The sequence below is a fragment of the Nyctereutes procyonoides genome, unplaced genomic scaffold (genome assembly GCF_905146905.1).
Source record: "Nyctereutes procyonoides isolate TBG_1078 unplaced genomic scaffold, NYPRO_anot_genome, whole genome shotgun sequence".
In the NCBI taxonomy this organism is placed as follows: Eukaryota; Metazoa; Chordata; class Mammalia; order Carnivora; family Canidae; genus Nyctereutes; species Nyctereutes procyonoides.
Window position 1 is genome coordinate 7,546,078 of NW_026575155.1, and position 17,565 is coordinate 7,563,642.

Consider the following 17,565-nt stretch of genomic DNA (forward strand, 5'->3'; position numbering starts at 1 on the left):
GGAGATGCTGACACCATCCAGGGCAGAGGGCTTGTTTTCCCTCCCTCATCACCTCTCCTCACCTCATCCCTGCGGGGGTCTGACACACCTTTGCCAAGTTTGAGGTGTTCCTGGAATGATGATGTCCAGGCAGGAGCAGGTTCAGGCGCTGACACTTACTTCTCAGGACCTGGGGCCCAGGTCAGGGCAGCTGCCCGATTCTAAGGCGTTCAACTTGAGGACTGAGTCACCACGTAATCCCTGTGATTTACGGATGGGATCATCTTTGTCGAGTTGACAAAAGGGACAGGCGATCTAAGCCGGGGACAAGCCGCAGGCCTTGAGATTGTAGTCCTCCCCTGCCTCATGTCTCAGCTCCACTGTCCCCCGCCTGCCCGGGGCTCCCACGGGTGTGTGCAGGCTCCATCTGCACCAGGCAATGAGATTTAGCCCTTCTGGCATCTCTGGGACTGAAGGGACATTTCTATTCTAACTCTATGGTCTTGTGTCTCACTCTTGGACTGTTAAAAAGGTCTGACAGTAACAAGAAATGCTCTCTGGAAAGACAGACTCTCGCCTCTGTAAGGGGGGGACCATATGTCCCAGGGAGCGTGTGCTGAATCAGCAGAGCAGATGTTAACTCCGGTGGCTGAGTCACATCTACAGGCCTCCGACCTCCATCTGGGGCCAGAATAGTGAGTCAGGCTCTTCCAACTCCAGGCCCCTCTATTCTCCTTCTCGTCTAGATAAATGAGACAATGTGTTGGGTGGGGAGTTGATGTCACTGACCAGATTTTTCAGATTTCTTAAGTACATTAAAAAAAAATCTCTCATTTCAGAGGCTGGCAATGGACCCTCGATGTAAAGGGATGCCACTCTCTAGTTTTATCCTGAAGCCTATGCAACGCGTAACGAGATACCCACTGATCATTAAAAATGTAAGTGCCCGTCTTGCCTTTTCAAGCAGAGAAATGCTTTCTCAGCATTTCAGGGACCTGGGGTCATTGGCAAGTTCTCCAGCCAACGCACCTGGTATCTGTTGCCTAGAATCATACACCAAGGGGATGTTGGAAGCATCTGCCCGGTAACTCAGAAAGAAAAACTGTTTATGGTGAAAAGAGCTAATAATATACAGTCTTAAGCTCTGAGAACCAGTGGTTTTCACCTCATAAGTTGGAAAAGGAAATCTTCGTTCTTTGGTTCTTTTCCTAATAGAGGTATAATGCCCTAGTGCCTTGATTTTCCCAGGAAGAAGCAGAAAGAAATGTCATGCCTACTACCCATCTTCAGAAAGCCATTGTGAAGCCAATACCAAAAGAAAAAAAAATAGGATTTCAGTGTCTCTCTCTGTAATATGAGTGAGCAGACTCAGACATACTCTGAGCCTGTGATTATATAACCACAGGGGGCATACCTCCTGGAGAGAGGTTTTAGATCTGGTTCCCCACCACCCCCCCTTTTAAAAAAGATTTTATTTATTTATTCGTGAGAGACACAAAGAGAGGCAGAGACACAGGCAGAGAGAGAAGCAGGATCCCTGCGGGGAGCCCGATGTGGGATTCCATCTCGGGACCCCGGGATCATTCCCTGAGCCCAAGGCAGACGCTCAACCTCAGGCGCCCCTCAGGTTCCCTTTAATGGAGACTTTAGAAATCCATATCTGGGTACTGGGGTGCTCATTGCTGTTGGAGTGTTACTGCCTTTTGGGTCCCTCAGTGGCAGAGTCAGGAATATATGTATATATGTATGTTATATTCATACACACATACTTTTATTTAAGTGTACACACATACGGGATCCCTGGGTGGCGCAGGGGTTTGGCGCCTGCCTTTGGCCCAGGGCGCGATCCTGGAGACCCGGGATCGAATCCCACGTCAGGCTCCCGGTGCATGGAGCCTGCTTCTCCCTCTGCCTATGTCTCTGCCTCTCTCTCTCTCTCTGTGTGTGTGACTATCATAAATAAAAAAAAAAAGATCTAAGTGTACACACATACATTTATATTTATTTCTAGATCAATTCATGTAGATAATAATGCATATTAAAACCCATGAGTTCATACTGATACCTCTTATTCTTTTTTTATTTTTTAAAGATTTTATTTATTTATCTGAGAGAGAGAGAGAGAGAGAGAAAGAGCACAAGGAGAGGGAGTGGCAGGCAGAGAGAGAGGGAGAAGCAGACTCCCCACTGAGCAGGGACCCTGATGTTGGGGCTGGATCCCAGGACTCTGAGATCATGACCTGAGCCGATGGCAGACGTTTAACTGGCTGAGCCACTGAGGTGCTCCTCTTTTTTTTCTTTTAAAAGATTTTATTTATTTATTTGACAGAGAGAGAGAGAGAGAGAAAGAGAGAGAGCACAAGCAGAGGAAGTGGCAGGGAGAGGGAGAGAGAGAAGCAGGCTCCTTGCTGAGTAGGGAGCCCAATGTGGGACTTGATCCCAGGACCCTGGGATCATGACCTGAACCGAAGGCAAATGTTTAGCCTTCTGAGCCACCCAGGTGCCCCAGGAAGAGAATATTAAAAGGTGGCCAGTTATAAGATACATATGAAAACCACAAAAGTACTAAGATGAAATACCGTTTATGATGCTAAGGTGGAGAAATTCTTAGCGTGGCACTAAGGGCAGAAACTTAAAAGATTTAGGGTTGTAGCAAACGTAAAAAATATTTTATTCTGGAAACAACCTAGATATTAGCTAAAGCAAATAAATTACGGTAGATCTGTACACTGAAAATATTTTTAAAAATAAGGAGACTTCTATGTATGTAAAAAAAATCATGAGATATCTTACAGTGCGGTTCATTTTGTCAAACAGAGGAAAAATGAGATGTGATTATTAAATGTGTACAGAGCATCTAAAAGGAGTTCAAGGGATGCCCTTCAGTGTATTGACATGATTACCTCTGGGGTAGGATAGTGAGAGGGGAACTTCCACATTTGCTCTATGTACTTCTGTATTCTTTGAATCTTGCATATCAAGAATGTGTTAATATACTATTTGCATAAGCATTTTCTTAAAAATTTCTGTGTGACAAAATATAATGAACAATAATGAAAGGCAAATGATAGGTGTAAGCTGGCTAACCACATTTCAGACTGTAAGTAAGTAAGTAGGATATGAAATATCCATAGATTACCCATCTATACCTATGTATGTATGCATCTATCTATCATCTATGTAAGGCAACGTACAGCTCAAGAAGAAAAAAATACTCCAATTGGAAAATAGGCAAAATACACAACTAGATATTTCTGACAGGCAGTGTAGAGTAGCGGTGAAGAACACATAGGAGCCAGGCTGCTTGGGTTTGAATCTCAGTACCGCTGCTACGTGCCCTTGGGGTACAAGGCTCCTCTCTGAGCATCAATTTCTTCAGTAAATTAGGGACACTAATAATACCTACTGCAAAGGGTTATGAGAATTAACCAAGGTAGTATATGGAAAGTACCTGGCTCCTACTAAATAGTACATAAACATTAGCTTTATCATTTAGTACACTTGTATACTAAATATACAAAAAGCTTAAGATAACTACATAATAAAAGAGATGCATAACAAAAGAAGAAAATACCTTGTTTTGGGCTTGCCAGATAGGCATATCTTGAAAATGTAGGTCGCCAGGGTGAGCAAAGATGCTGGTCGAAGGTAGAGTGGATCAGCCTTTTGGAGGGTGATGGACAGACAGATCAAACTGCAGATTCTCTTGGCTGAACACCTCCCCTTCTAGGAATTTATTCTGCAAAAATAATCTCAGAAATATTGAAAAATTAGGAACAATATGAAACTGTGTGGGAAGGGAAATATTTAAATGACTGGTAGTTCATCCTTAGAATGATATATCATAGGGTCCTTAAAAGTGATAGCCACCTGGGTGGTTCACTGGTTGAGGGTCCTGGGGTCAAGTCCCGTATCTGGCAGGGAACCTGCTTCTCCCTTTGCCTATGTCTCTGCTGCTCTCTCTGTCTCTTCATGAATAAGTAAGTAAAATATTTGAAGGAAACAAATGATAGCATAGGTCCACATAAAATGGACATCAAATGACATAACTTATGAAGTGGAGAAAAAACAGTGTGCAAAATGGTACAGTGTAGTGTGGTAGTATGGTTCAGTTTTTTATTTTCTAAAAAGTGTGTGTGTGTGTGTGTGTGTGTGTGTGTAGGCAAAGCATTTGACTAATATATAGATTCTCTCCAGATGGGGAGATTACGGATGATTTTTAGGATCTTCATTACTTCCCGAATTTTCTGAATTATGACACTCTGATCATTAGAGAAATTAATAAGCCCATTTTCATTTTGAAACAAAATAAAACAAACTATTAGAACTAATACACAAGTTCAGTAAAATTGTAAGATAGAAAATCAATACACAAGTATCTGTTACATTTCTAAACACTAATAATGAACCATCGGAAAGAGAAATTAAGAAAACAGGGATCCCTGGGTGGCGCAGCGGTTTGGCGCCTGCCTTTGGCCCAGGGCGCGATCCTGGAGACCCGGGATCAAATCCCACCTCGGGCTCCCGGTGCATGGAGCCTGCTTCTCCCTCTGCCTGTGTCTCTGCCTCTCTCTCTCTCTCTCTGTGTGACTATCATAAATAAATAAAAATTTAAAAAAAATCCCATTTACAATTGCATCAAAAAGCATACAGTAAATTGGTGCAGGCACTATGAAAAATAGTAAGTAGATTCCTCAAAAAATTAATAATTAATAATTAATAGAACTATCATATACAATCCAGCTGTTCCACTTCTTGGTATTTACTTGAAGAAAATAAGAACACAAATTCAAAAAGATACATGCATCCCCATGTTCATCTCTGCCTTATTTATAATAGCCAAGACATGGAAACAACTTATCCACTGATGGATGAATGCATATAAAAATTGTGATGTGGATATATGTTGAATGTATATAATGCAATATATAATGGAATATTATTCAGCCATAATAAAACAGTGAAATCTTGCCATTTGTGTCAACATGAATGGACTCTGGAGGCATTAGGCTAAGTGATAAAACTCAGATATAGAGGGACAAATACCATACAATCTTTCTTAAATTTGGAATGCTTTTTTTTTTTTTTAAAGATTTTATTTATTTATTCATGAGAGACACAGAGAGAGGCAGAGACACAGGCAGAGGGAGAGGCAGGCTCCATGCAAGGAGCCTGATGCAGGACTCGATTCCCAAGACCCCAGGATCACGCCCCAGGTCAAAGGCAGACGCTCAACCACTGAGCCACCCAGGGATCCCCTTAAATTTGGAATCTTAAAAAAATTAATAAAAAAATAACCCCAGGTTCATAGACACGACAGATTAGTGGTTGCCAGAGGCAGGGGTAGGGGATGGTATAAACAGGTAAACTATTTTTGTGGGGTTTTTTTTTTGTTGTTGTTGTTCTTAGTTTAAATAAATTGAAGAAAAAGAAAATAAAAGGAAGCCAAACCAAAACCAAAACAAAGAAGTTTGCACAAGCCAGTTGTGTGGGCTCCTGGTCTAGAGCGGTAGTCCTTAGACTTGCCTGCACGTTAGAACCACCTGGAGAGCTCTAGAAAATTGCTACATGGGAGCCTCACCCCCCCCCCCCCCACACACACACCCTGGGCTATGGTCAGGGATGAGACATCAGGAGTTTCCAAAGGGATCCTAACTACAGCTAGGATTGGCCTGGAGGGTGGGGCTGTTGTTGGAGATGACTAGGGGACACAGGACTCAGAATGTGCATTTTTCTCAATTTAGGTGCTTACCTAGGACTTTATGCCAAAGGGTACCTTTGAGGTGAGAAATTATTCATGCTTAGGTCCATTTGAATTATTTGTATGCAGACAAGGCCTAGGCAGGTTCACCTTCTGCATCCCCCATGCATTCCAAAGCTGGCTCAGAACCTTTCTTCAGGACTGCTCCTAATACCCAAAGTCCTTTGAGAATCTGATGGCAACGACTCTCATTTGTTGGGCACCTTCTAAGCGCCAGGTACTTTGCGGGGTGCATTGCCATATCAAATCATTTACCCCTCCAGCTATCCTTATAGAGGAGGTACGATGAGCATCCCCATTTTTCGTATAAGGAACCTGAGGCTCAGAACATTTGTGGGACTGGCCCATAGCACGGCTGGTCACTGGCAGAGCACAGATTTTTTTTTTTAGGATTTTATTTTTTTCATTCATGAGAGAGGCAGAGACACAGGCAGAGGGGGATGCAGGGTCCCCACGGGGAGCCCAATGTGGGACTCGATCCTGGGATACCAGGATCACAACCTGAGCGGAAGGCAGATGCTCAACCGCTGAGCCACCCAGGAGGCAACCCGGGGGCACAGATTTTAACGCAGGAAGTGTAGCTCTAGAACTACACTTCGAGTAGTAGTACCTCCGGCTTCGAGTGTTTTGCACAGAATAAACGCGCATTTGCTCAGATGTGTTCCAGAGTGCGCAGACCTAGCAAAGAGCCATCTCTAGGAGGGAGATGTGTAAGGCTGCATCCTGGTTACCCTCGCAGCAGCCACCCCCGCCTTGACCCCCAGGTATAAATCGTGTGTCATTCCCCTGCCTCCCCAGGGGACCCTGCCAACCACCAGTGGCTGCAGTTGTGATTCCCCGCGTGGGCACCCATCGGGAAAGGTGGGTGCCATGCCCACCTCTGCGGGGCCCACCTGCACCGCCTGAAGCCACTGCCTCCTGTCCCCCCCCACTCCCCACAGATCCTGGAAAATACTCCTGAGAACCACCCCGACCACAGCCACCTGAAGCACGCCCTGGAGAAGGCCGAAGAGCTGTGTTCGCAGGTGAACGAAGGGGTGCGCGAGAAGGAGAACTCCGACCGCCTCGAGTGGATCCAGGCGCACGTGCAGTGCGAAGGCCTGTCCGAGGTAGCAGCCTTGGGGGAGGTGGGGGGCCCGGGCTGTGCACCCCCAACCCCAGCCCCCCCACCCCGAGCTTAGCCCTGCAGCCGGCGGGGGTGGGTGGTTGTTGGGGAGATTGCTAGCCGTCCTCTCCAGGCCACCGGGCCCGTTCTTTCCAGTCCCAGAAGTTCCTTTATGTCATTAGATCTGCTGGTTTCTCTCTCTCTCTCTCTTTTTAAGATTTTGTTTATTTATTCATGAGACACAAGAGAGAGAGGCAGAGGGAGAAGCAGTCTCCATTCAGGAAGCCTGACGTGGGACTCGATCCCAGGTCTCCAGGATCAGGCCCTGGGCCTAAGGCAGGCGCTAAACTGCTGAGCCACCCAGGGATCCCTGCTGGTTTCTCTTTTGTGTCTTATTCTCGCACAAGTGGCCGTGCTTGTGTGTGTGTGTGTTTTAACACATTTTATTTTATTTTTTTAAGACATTTTATTTATTTATTCATGAGAGAGAGAGGCAGAGACAGGCAGAGAGAGGAGAAGCAGACTCTGTGCAGGGAGCCTGATGCGGGACTCGATCTTGGGACTCCGGGATCACGACCTGAGCCAAAGGCAGACACTCACCCACTGAGCCACCCACGCATCCCTGTTTTAACACATTTTAAACATATTCCCGCACATTCCAGATCCGATCACTCCAATCCCCGCAGCCCCGGACTTGCTCTGGTCGGCGGACTCCGCTCCACTGTCTGGGCTGTGATTTCTGATTGTGAGTTCGGGGTGCCCAGGAGCTTTATCTGCGGGACCTTGAGGTCTGAAACAGCATTCCTCCCGCGGGGATTGCTACTGGCCTCACCCTAAATTAAATGTAGAGGGGCTCGGGGATCACACGAGTGTGCGAACTTGGGCCAGGGCCATCTCGCTCTTGCAAATTCTCAGGGGCTTTTTTTTTTTTCCATCTCAACTTATTCCAAGGTCAAAAACAAGCAAGTCGTCTTGTTCCTGCCTTCTGTGCTGGAGTCTACTTGTCATTCCTCCTCTGGGAGCCAGTGTTTTTGTGGCCATCTCAGGGTAGACCCCGCAGCCCACCTGGGCCCCCCAGGCATCACTGGTCTCCTGCCCTCCACCTGGCTTTCCAAGTGGATTCAAGAGACACTCTCAGGGCTGAAGCCGGCTTTGGGGTTTGTTGATCTTTGGAGGTTGACATTTTCATTCTGGCTTTGGCCTATCTCTGCACCGTTGTTTTTTTTTTTTTTTTTTTTACTTTGTAGGAATTTTCATCGCTTTGCTTGCATTTCGAAAGTGCATTTTTCTATGTTACTGTTTTTAAATTTTTCACTGGCTGTGTCAGCTATCTAGTCCACCAGTCTGCCGGAAACAGAAGTTTCTCTCCTGGTATTTAATTCTCTTCTTGTCGCTTACCTTTCCTTTAGTTTCATTGATTCTTTCTGCCTGTATTCCCTCTCTCTCTTTGCCTCTGCATCCACGTCTGTGGCCGTGTGCACACACCCATACACATGTGCATGTGCACCCACCGTTCACTAGGGTTTACCAAAATGCCCAGGGAGAATGAGAGTCCCCCTCACCCACTGTCCCTGTGGCTTCTTCCTTCTTCCAGTGCTTCAGGGGGTGGTCACTGGCTCCCCACCAGGGGTTCCTCGCCTGCCTCACCTCCCCGTCTGCCTTCAGTGTAGGTGTGTGATTGGCAAAGCTGTGGGAGCATGGGGTTCTGGGTTGATATGCAATCCAGGAGCAGTCACTGGTTGGTTGGCTTATTCTTTCATCCACTTGTCCATTCAGTAGACATTTCTCGAGCACCTGCCCATGTGCCATTGCTCAGTGCTAAACACAAAGGACACGAAAATCAGTAAGATGGGACCCCCTCCCTCCCTTGGGTCCTATGACTCTGGATAAAGTGGGGGGGCTGACCCAGTGCTTACAACAAGATGCAGGCAGAATGAGGTGCAGGTGCCGGTGGGGAAGAAGGGACAGTCACAGGGGGATTCAGGGAAGCATCGGAGAAGGAGACACTTGGCTTCGTGTTGAAGGATAACGTTATCTGTCCAGGATGGAATCCAGGGGGCGGGCGTCCCAGTGGAGAGCACGTCCTGAGCAGGGCATCTGCAGAGCAAGAGGTGATAAGGCTATGGGGCAAGCTGAAGCCAGGGCGAGCAAGGCGTGTGTGTCACCCAGAGGAGCTCTGCCTTGTTCCTGCACACAACACGCCTGACCAGCTCCTGAACCTGCCAGGCGGCAGTGCCTACGTGGTGACCTGCTCTTTGGGAGGGGACCCTTCCCTGAGTCCTGCAGCTGCCATCGGGCGGACTCAGCGCAATAAGAGCGTGAAATAAGCTCTTATTATGAGTTGTGTGGCTTCTGTACCTCTCTGAGATAGACTCTTTGCCTCCCTATTGATCGTTCCTACCTGGCTTCGTACACCGGCTTTCGTCTCGTCTGTATGGTGTTCACCGTACAATCATGGATGGGGCCGTGTTGGCTTCTGTTTCCTGGCCCAGGTCTGGACTTGTACCCATGAATAGATTTCAAATACATACCGTCTTTGGCATTCTTGTCCTAAGATAGAAAAATGAAATGACGGTTCCCAATTCATTTATATTCAGTGTTAGCCTGGCCACATGGAAGCCCCAAACCTGGAGTATGAATACATGACATCATCTTTCTGTGATCCAGGCTGCCTTCTCTGGATTCGTTGTCTGTCCCCAAGGAGCTTGAACTCCCTCTAGGCAAGCAAAATTTATCTCCAGACTCCTGTTCAGAGTTGTGAAAGGGTAACGAATACTCTCCGAAGGCTCCCATTTGGGGACAGGGTACAACATTCAGTCTTCTGGACTCTCCTAGAGCCTCAGGGGGAGATTAGAGGCCCTCCTCCTTCCTTGTAGCCAAGAGTGCAGTGGAGTGGTCACTCTTCCTTGATGCCTGTGGATCTCCAGCCACAGAGGCACCACTGATTCTTTCTCCCATGATGGAGGGAGATTGGTGTTCACCAACATCTCTTGGGGGACACATGGTGTGCACCCTGTCACCTCTTCACAAATTATCTTCTTAAGGAGATCTACAGGGTTCGTAGCTCTGGGGAGGATTGCCCTTGAAGGCTGATGGTGGAGCTTCCTCCTGGGGCTCAAGTGTGGGCAGGTGGGGGCCAAGAGGAACTGACACTTGCCTGGATCCTATTGCTGCCTGGGCACAACTGTGGCCTTTCCCTCCCTCAGTCTCTCCTTCTACCAAAAAAGGGGGTCCTAATGGGGTCATGTTTCTGCCTCAGTCTACCTCCACCCCTTTAGAAACTGCTCACATGAGATGAAAGAGCCCAGTGGGATGGTAGAGTCAGGTTTCAGCAGCCCTTGGCACCAGGTCCAAGATTTGGGAAGTGGCAGGAAAAGAGTTTCCCCTTCACATTTTCAGGATGAGTGAGTTGGTAGAGATTTAATGTGCACTGACACTGTGTCTGCTCTGCTTGGCTTTGAGGCGTCACCCAGCGCCCCTGAGTTTTGCAGTCTCCCACGTGCTAGGGGCCTGGACTCTATCTGCAGATTGGAAAGTAGCATATGTCCTGTAGAATTATACAGAGAATAAAAGTAAGTAAGTAAATAAATAAATAAATAAATAAATAAATAAATAAATAATTAATAGTGGCTGCTTTCCAGAGGCCCAAAGGACTGTCTGAGCCTGTGTGGGGTCATCACTGGAGCCGATTCCTGCCCGGAGCATGGACATAGCACATACTCATTGAGGTGGGAGAGGGCTGAGAATTTTCTTTCCGCTTCCCATTTCCTAATAAGTAAGGAGGGGCACCAATCCCTGAGACACTAATAGACCCCTACGGAGAAAGCAGCAGGAATTATACTCAAGACTCATCTGGATATTTGGAATCTCCGAAACTGTGTCTTTGACATTGACTCTTTGGCTCTGAAAGGCACCGCCTGAAGTCTTTAAAGCAGTCCTTGATTTGAGCCTCAGATACAGGCCCCCTGGGTCCCAGTCTCCTATTCTGATGGAGCCCGGGCTTTCAGGCACAGAAATACAAAAATAAAAAAAATGACCTCATTTCATCGTGTGTTCTTTGGGTTTTGTTTTCCTTTCTCAGCAACTTGTGTTCAATTCAGTGACCAATTGCTTGGGGCCACGCAAGTTTCTGCACAGTGGGAAACTCTACAAGGCCAAGAGCAACAAGGAGCTGTATGGCTTCCTCTTCAACGACTTCCTCCTGCTGACCCAAATCATAAAGCCCTTGGGCTCTTCCGGCACCGACAAAGTCTTCAGTCCCAAATCTAACCTGCAGTATAAAATGTACAAAACAGTAAGTCTGATTCCAGATTGCAATATCAGGGTTGATGGTTTTTTTTTTTTTTTTGGTGGGGGTGGCGCATAGAAAGTTTCCAAAGGGAGTCAGAGTGTTAGCAGGGTTTGGGGGCTGTGGCACAGAGGAGAAAGCAAAGGGGTGAGCCAGGGTTTAGGGTAACTGAAGCAGTGAAGCTCTAGCACCATCAGAAGAGAAACAGCATTCAACTAGATTGACGAAGCATCTACTAGCTTCCAAATGGCCACCGTGGGTCCCCAGGCGACAGCACACCCTGCGCTGGCGGGGCTCACGGTCTAGGGTTACGGATGAGGCAGGCCTGGCAAAGCTCAAAACTGGAACTCGAGTGCCCACCTTCCAAACGTTCCCAGATCCGCCTCCAAACTGCCCGGGATGGCTTGAAACATCTGTGCCCCTCACCTTTTCCCAGCAAAAGCCAATCTAAACAGTCAATGCGTGGAGAATTTCCCTCTGCTGTTTATTTGGTCTGCTCCTATGTCCATAGCTGTGTTTGTCTTCGCGTCCTGGGCTACTGTTTTCCTAAATTTGTCTGTGTTGGGGGTGATTTTGCAGACGAATTTTCTCTGAAGCAGCAGTTAGCCTGATGGTGGGGAAAAGGAAAACATACTTATGTGGATTGTCACTAGCCACTTTATATGAAAATCTTTGAGGGAACTGGCTGGAGGTGAAGTCGTGGGGACTGTTGGCTGATTAGGATTTGCCAAAACAGACCAGTCAGCTCTTCTTCTAAAGGACCCAAAAAACACCTGCAAAATGAAGGAGGCAAAAATCCCTATTGACAGTTTGTAATACGTGAAAGTTGATATTAACACAAAATCATTATTCCAGTAGAGTTTACTGGAACACACACGCATTTCCTCTTTCTAGTTTATGGGAAATTAGAAACTAGTTTACACACACACAAAGTTTAGTTTACTAAAACACGTGCATGTAGGCTCACACACACTCACAGTTCACTGAAACAGAGTCCCAGTCTGGTTTTATAATGCCTGTGCCTTATTTTTCAGCCTATTTTCCTGAATGAGGTTCTAGTAAAATTACCCACTGACCCTTCTGGAGATGAGCCCATCTTCCACATCTCCCACATTGACCGAGTCTACACCCTCCGAGCCGAAAGCATAAATGAAAGGTAAGACCTGCCACCTCCCCGGCTCTGGGCACCTGGGCTCCGCTGGGTGCTGGACACATAGGGGACATTTAATCCACCAGAAGGTCCCAACATTTCTTGAGTTGTAATACCATAACCTTTGGCTGGAGGGGGTACGAGAGAGGTCTTAATACTTTTCTTTAGAGCCTCTCAAAAGTTTAACACGTGGCATGAATTTTTCAAAATAGAATGAATTGAAACTGATTTTGCTTTAGAATTTTTAAAAAACACATCTTCATCATTCTTTGAGATCAGATTTCCCAAGGTTTCCCAGGTGGCAGAGACCAATAGGAAGGCTAATTGGGGATTAATGGGACCACCCAAGCCTGACCCCGTCCTGAGCTGTCTGGCTTGGACAGACATTCTGGATCTGAGAGCAGCGGGTAGTTTGCCTCAATTGTGTATTCAAGACTCTGCCTTAGAGCCAAAGGAAATAGATCATTTCTGAAGGGTGAACTTGACACAAGGCCAACGGCATTCCAAAGAGCATTTGCGCCAAGCAAGAAAATTGGCCAAAGTTATGCATCCATGGGTCTCTAAGAAATGAAGGAGAAAGCACCATGCCATAGTGCTTCCCCCAGAGTGTGTTTGCTTTTCCATGTAAAGTGCTTCCGTTTCTGGGAAATGAGTTTGGTCTTCCCTTGGATGGTTTAGTAAGAGAGATCCATCTGGCCTTCTTCGGGAAGGCAAAAATGGGATGCATTTCAGTAACAGAGGACAGAGTTGTGTGCCAACATCTCCAGGACAGCATTTCTCTTCCACGGGGACACCCAGGCCAAGGCCAGTCTCGAGTACATCAATAAAAATACCACTCATCCCCTCCTTATTCATGGTAGGAATAATTATTAGCATCATTTGACATAAAACCAGACTTTCTTTCCCAGCCTTTATTGTTAAGGGGCAAATGAACAAAGCAGGTAGGGTCCTGGAGGCTGAGTCTGAACAGACCTGAAACCTTTTCCCCTGAGTTCTGTTTGGCACCTTTCTGTCTTTTTCTTCCCAAGGACTGCCTGGGTGCAGAAAATCAAAGCTGCTTCAGAACTTTATATAGAGACTGAGAAGAAGAAGCGGGAGAAGGCGTACCTGGGTATGCATTGCTCAGCGGTGTGGCTGCTGTGTGTCCTGCCAAGCTGGGCACAGAAGGCTGGGCACAGGGTCCCTAGAGGTGGAAGACGGGCCTGTGGGTGGAGGGGGTTGCGCCTGAGAAAGGATGGGCGTCGAGGAGATGGAGAGTGGGGTGCAGGGTGAGGGTGGAGCGTAAATTCCAGGAGCCAGGAAGCCAGAGTGTAAGGGGAGGAAGGGGCAGCTGATCTGAAGCAGACAGAGATGGGGAGGGAGCCAGTTGTTTCAACGAGGCATCTTGTGTTCTTCCTGCCATCACAGTCCGTTCCCAAAGGGCGACAGGTATTGGAAGGTTGATGGTGAACGTGGTTGAGGGCATTGAGCTGAAACCCTGTCGGTCACATGGTAAGGACCCCAAATTTCCTCCAGCATGGGGTAGGGTGGGAGGCTTTTCTGTAATCCCCCACCCCTGCCCAGCCAGCTTTAAGTCAAATGGACTATTGCCATAATCTTAAATTTCCTTCCAGAATTGGTTTCTCAAACACTTATTAAAAACTTAGAGTCCCCCCCCCCTTAATTTAATCCTTCCCACCACTTTGCTTTTTAGAGAGATCTGAGTGGTTGCCATTTCACTGTGGACGTAATGCATTCTAAGGCTCTAGCAAGGAGACTGGAAAGGCCTAGTTTTAAAGCTCATTAATCTAATGGTTTAAGTATTAGAAATATTTAAGGATCGTAGCTTAAGTCTGATGCTGAATGGTGGAGGTTTTCACTCAGATCTTCCATTTTTTAAAAAAAGATTTGATTTATTTATTTGAGAGAGAGTGGGAGAGAGTACAAGCAGGGGGAGCGGGAGAAGCAAGCTCCCCGCTGAGCAGGAAGCCCGATGAGGGGCTCGATCCCAGGACCCTGGGATCACGACCTGAGCCGAAGGCAGATGCTTAACTGACTGAGCCCCCAGGAGTCCCCAGATTCTCCATTTGATGCCACTTAACGAATGTGGCAGTGGGAGAGGGGATAGAAATGAGGGACCCATGGAGGGAAATTGCTGCTCAGTGTGGCTATGCCCCTGTCATGCCATGCCCAGAAGAGCCTGCAGCCACACAGGAGTCTAGCAGACTCTATCCACTCTAGGAAAAAGTAACCCGTACTGTGAGGTGACCATGGGTTCCCAGTGTCACATCACCAAGACGATCCAGGACACTCTGAATCCCAAGTGGAATTCCAACTGCCAGTTCTTCATCAAAGACCTGGAGCAGGAGGTCCTGTGCATCACCGTGTTTGAGAGGGACCAGTTCTCTCCAGACGGTGAGTAGAGAATGGTCCCCTGAGGTGTCCTTCCTTCTTCCCTGTCACTCAGCTTTGGTGGGTGAATGCTTTCTACCTGGGAACTTGGTGGCCGGGGTTTTTTGGCTTCCCTCCAGACAGATGAGGTTGACACAAGATAAGACTCAGCCTCTTCTAGAAAGAGGCCTTCACTGATGCTGCGGTATCTCAGGGAAGGTGGACAAAGCGTGCTTGGTGTATAGTGGTCCAAGATAAAGACCCTGGACCATGGGCCTATGCTTCCCCAAAGCAAGTGACTACAACAAAGGCTATCCCCCAAAGTCTCAGCCCAGTCCTTGAGTTCTTGGCCCAAAGCCATGATGAAAATGGATAAAAGTAGCCAGTTGAGCAAGAAGAACGACAGCCCACAACGGGTGTGGCAAGAATCAATCAGTGCCCTTTGGGTGATATGTCTGGTTAATCAAAGGGACAGAATTATGTTGGATGCATATTCCTTCAACCAGCTGTCCGTTTCTTCTGTGAGCCTGGAAAAGCAGGGGTCTGGTCAATGGTTCCAAGAAATTCTCTCTTCCTCACCCAATAAAAATCAGACAACACATTTAAAGATTACAGTATCAACTTAATTATATTCAAAGAGTATAGTTAAGTGGTAGGAGTGAGGGATTACGGCTAGCAAGATCTGTGCAAGACTTAAATTGTTCCATGTGGCTTTTGCCTTTTAATACTTAAATGAATTATCTCATCGTAAGTTAGGCACCTTTAGTTATGGTCCAAAGACAGGCACGTAACTGCCTAAATACTACAGCGTCTCCAGAACAGTCTCTCACATGTGGGATCCTACTGTGTTTCATTGTCAGTTTTTATTCTGATGAGTGAAGGTTTGAGACCGGATTGTTATGGTTGTTTTAGACAGTGAAATATCACGACATAGTGTTAACTCCACTGGGGTATAAATGGAAAATCCTAGTTTGTTCTTACATCACAGATTATTTCCATGAGGTGAGCAAAATAAAGCTATATCTGTCCACCAGAAAAAAAATTCCCACAACTTATTTTTTAAAATTATTTTTTCAGGGATCCCTGGGTGGCGCAGCGGTTTGGCGCCTGCCTTTGGCCCAGGGCGCGATCCTGGAGACCCAGGATCGAATCCCACGTCGGGCTCCCGGTGCATGGAGCCTGCTTCTCCCTCTGCCTGTGTCTCTGCCTCTCTCTCTCTCTCTCTCTGTATGACTATCGTAAATTAAAAAAAAAAATTATTTTTTCAAAGCTTCTTTGTTTTCTTTTAGTAATCTCTACACCCAACGTGGGGCTCGAACTCATGACCCCAAGATCAAGAGTTGTATGCTCTTCCTATTGAGCCAGCCAGGCACCCCAAATTCCTACATTTTTTAAAAAAGATTTTATTTATTCATGAGAGACACACAGAGAGGCAGAGATACAAGCAGAGGGAGAAGCAGGCTCCGTGCAGGGAGCCTGACACGGGACTCGATCCCGTGACCCCAGGATCACACCCTGGGCCGAAGGCAGGGGCTAAACTGCTGAGCCACCCAGGGATCCCAAATTCCCACATTTTAAATGGGACCTTGAAAGAAGGCTGTTTCCTGCACAGAAGTGCCCATAGTATATATCCATAAATAATTCTTAAATGAGTAAATGAAGAAATTATGGCCTGGAGGCCCATTTAATACCATCATGTTATTGCTTCGCATTTAAAAAATGTTCAAATATGTTCACATCTGTTCTTCTACTGACACTCAGTATTTGATGAAAAGTGGTCTTGAGGCAGTTCTGGGAGCACTGCTGGAACCATGGGATGCCCAGGCTGTGGCCTCCTTGCCCACACCTTGCATTTGCTCCCTGGCATGTGGAAGGGGACATAGTAAGGACCAGCCCTAGATCACCATCCTTAGCTTTTCTGAAAAGGATGTGACATCATGAAGTATCTTCCTCTGACAAACCCAGGGAGCTACTTCTTTCCAATCTTTGCACAGCTCATACGACATGCGATGTCCCATTGCCTCCCGGGAAGCTTATAGCCCCTAGGAGGTCCCCAGGTGTGGGGAAAGTCATACTCTGCAGGGTTTGTTTTTGTTTTTGTTTTTGTTTTTAGATTTTATTTATTTATTCTTGAGAAACACGTAGAGAGAGGCAGAGACACAGGCAGAGGGAGAAGCAGGCTCCTTGCAGGGAGTCTGATGTGGGACTCGATCCCCAAACTGGGATCACGCCCTGAGCCAAAGGCAGATGCTCAACCACTGAGCCACCCAGGAGTCCCATATAGTCTGCAGTTTTACCTCCTTTTAGACTCCTCTCTGTTCCCAGTTTGGAACAGTCTTTTTTTTTTTTTTTCTTCCTTACATTCCATTTAAAACTTAGGTGCTGTCATTGTAGTTCATGGATTCCTATAAACAGACCTAATTCCCTTTTGGAAGAAAAGAGAGCATAACAGTTCACTGAGAAATTCCTAATATGCCAACTACATGCCTTGAAGCCAAGGAATTCTCTCTTTGAGCAGGGTGTTTTTCTCTCCTTGCAGATTTTTTGGGTCGGACAGAGATCCGTGTGGCCGACATCAAGAAGGACCAGGGTTCCAAGGGTCCAGTTACAAAGTGTCTCCTGCTACACGAAGTTCCCACAGGAGAGATTGTGGTCCGCCTGGACCTGCAGCTGTTTGATGAGCCATAGGGAAGTGGGCCCAGGCTGTGCTTGCAGAGTTTCAGCCCCAGGCGGCAGATGCAATCTGGAAAAATGCATTGCTTCCCTTAGACCACCGTTTGACGTTCAGCCACAGGGCAACGAGACAGTGAAGACAGGCCCCTCAAAACTCCTAGGAATAATTCTCGACAATCCTTCCGCCACCCCCAAACAATTTCCCACTTTATGAAACAAAACTGTGTCTTCCTTGGTCC

The 17,565-nt window shown here is 46.9% G+C and overlaps 1 protein-coding gene across 1 annotated transcript in view; it reads left to right on the forward strand.

The window, feature by feature from the left end:
* Positions 1-17,565, forward strand: part of ITSN1 (intersectin 1) — a 211,205-nt gene extending 193,640 nt beyond the window's left edge. The window contains exons 32-39 of the mRNA XM_055313423.1: positions 819-917; positions 6,682-6,849; positions 10,927-11,139; positions 12,168-12,289; positions 13,312-13,394; positions 13,691-13,774; positions 14,504-14,677; positions 17,193-17,565. Of these exons, the coding sequence (XP_055169398.1) occupies positions 819-917; positions 6,682-6,849; positions 10,927-11,139; positions 12,168-12,289; positions 13,312-13,394; positions 13,691-13,774; positions 14,504-14,677; positions 17,193-17,341 (1,092 nt within the window). The 3' untranslated portion in view covers positions 17,342-17,565. The remainder of the gene's footprint in view (positions 1-818; positions 918-6,681; positions 6,850-10,926; positions 11,140-12,167; positions 12,290-13,311; positions 13,395-13,690; positions 13,775-14,503; positions 14,678-17,192) is intronic.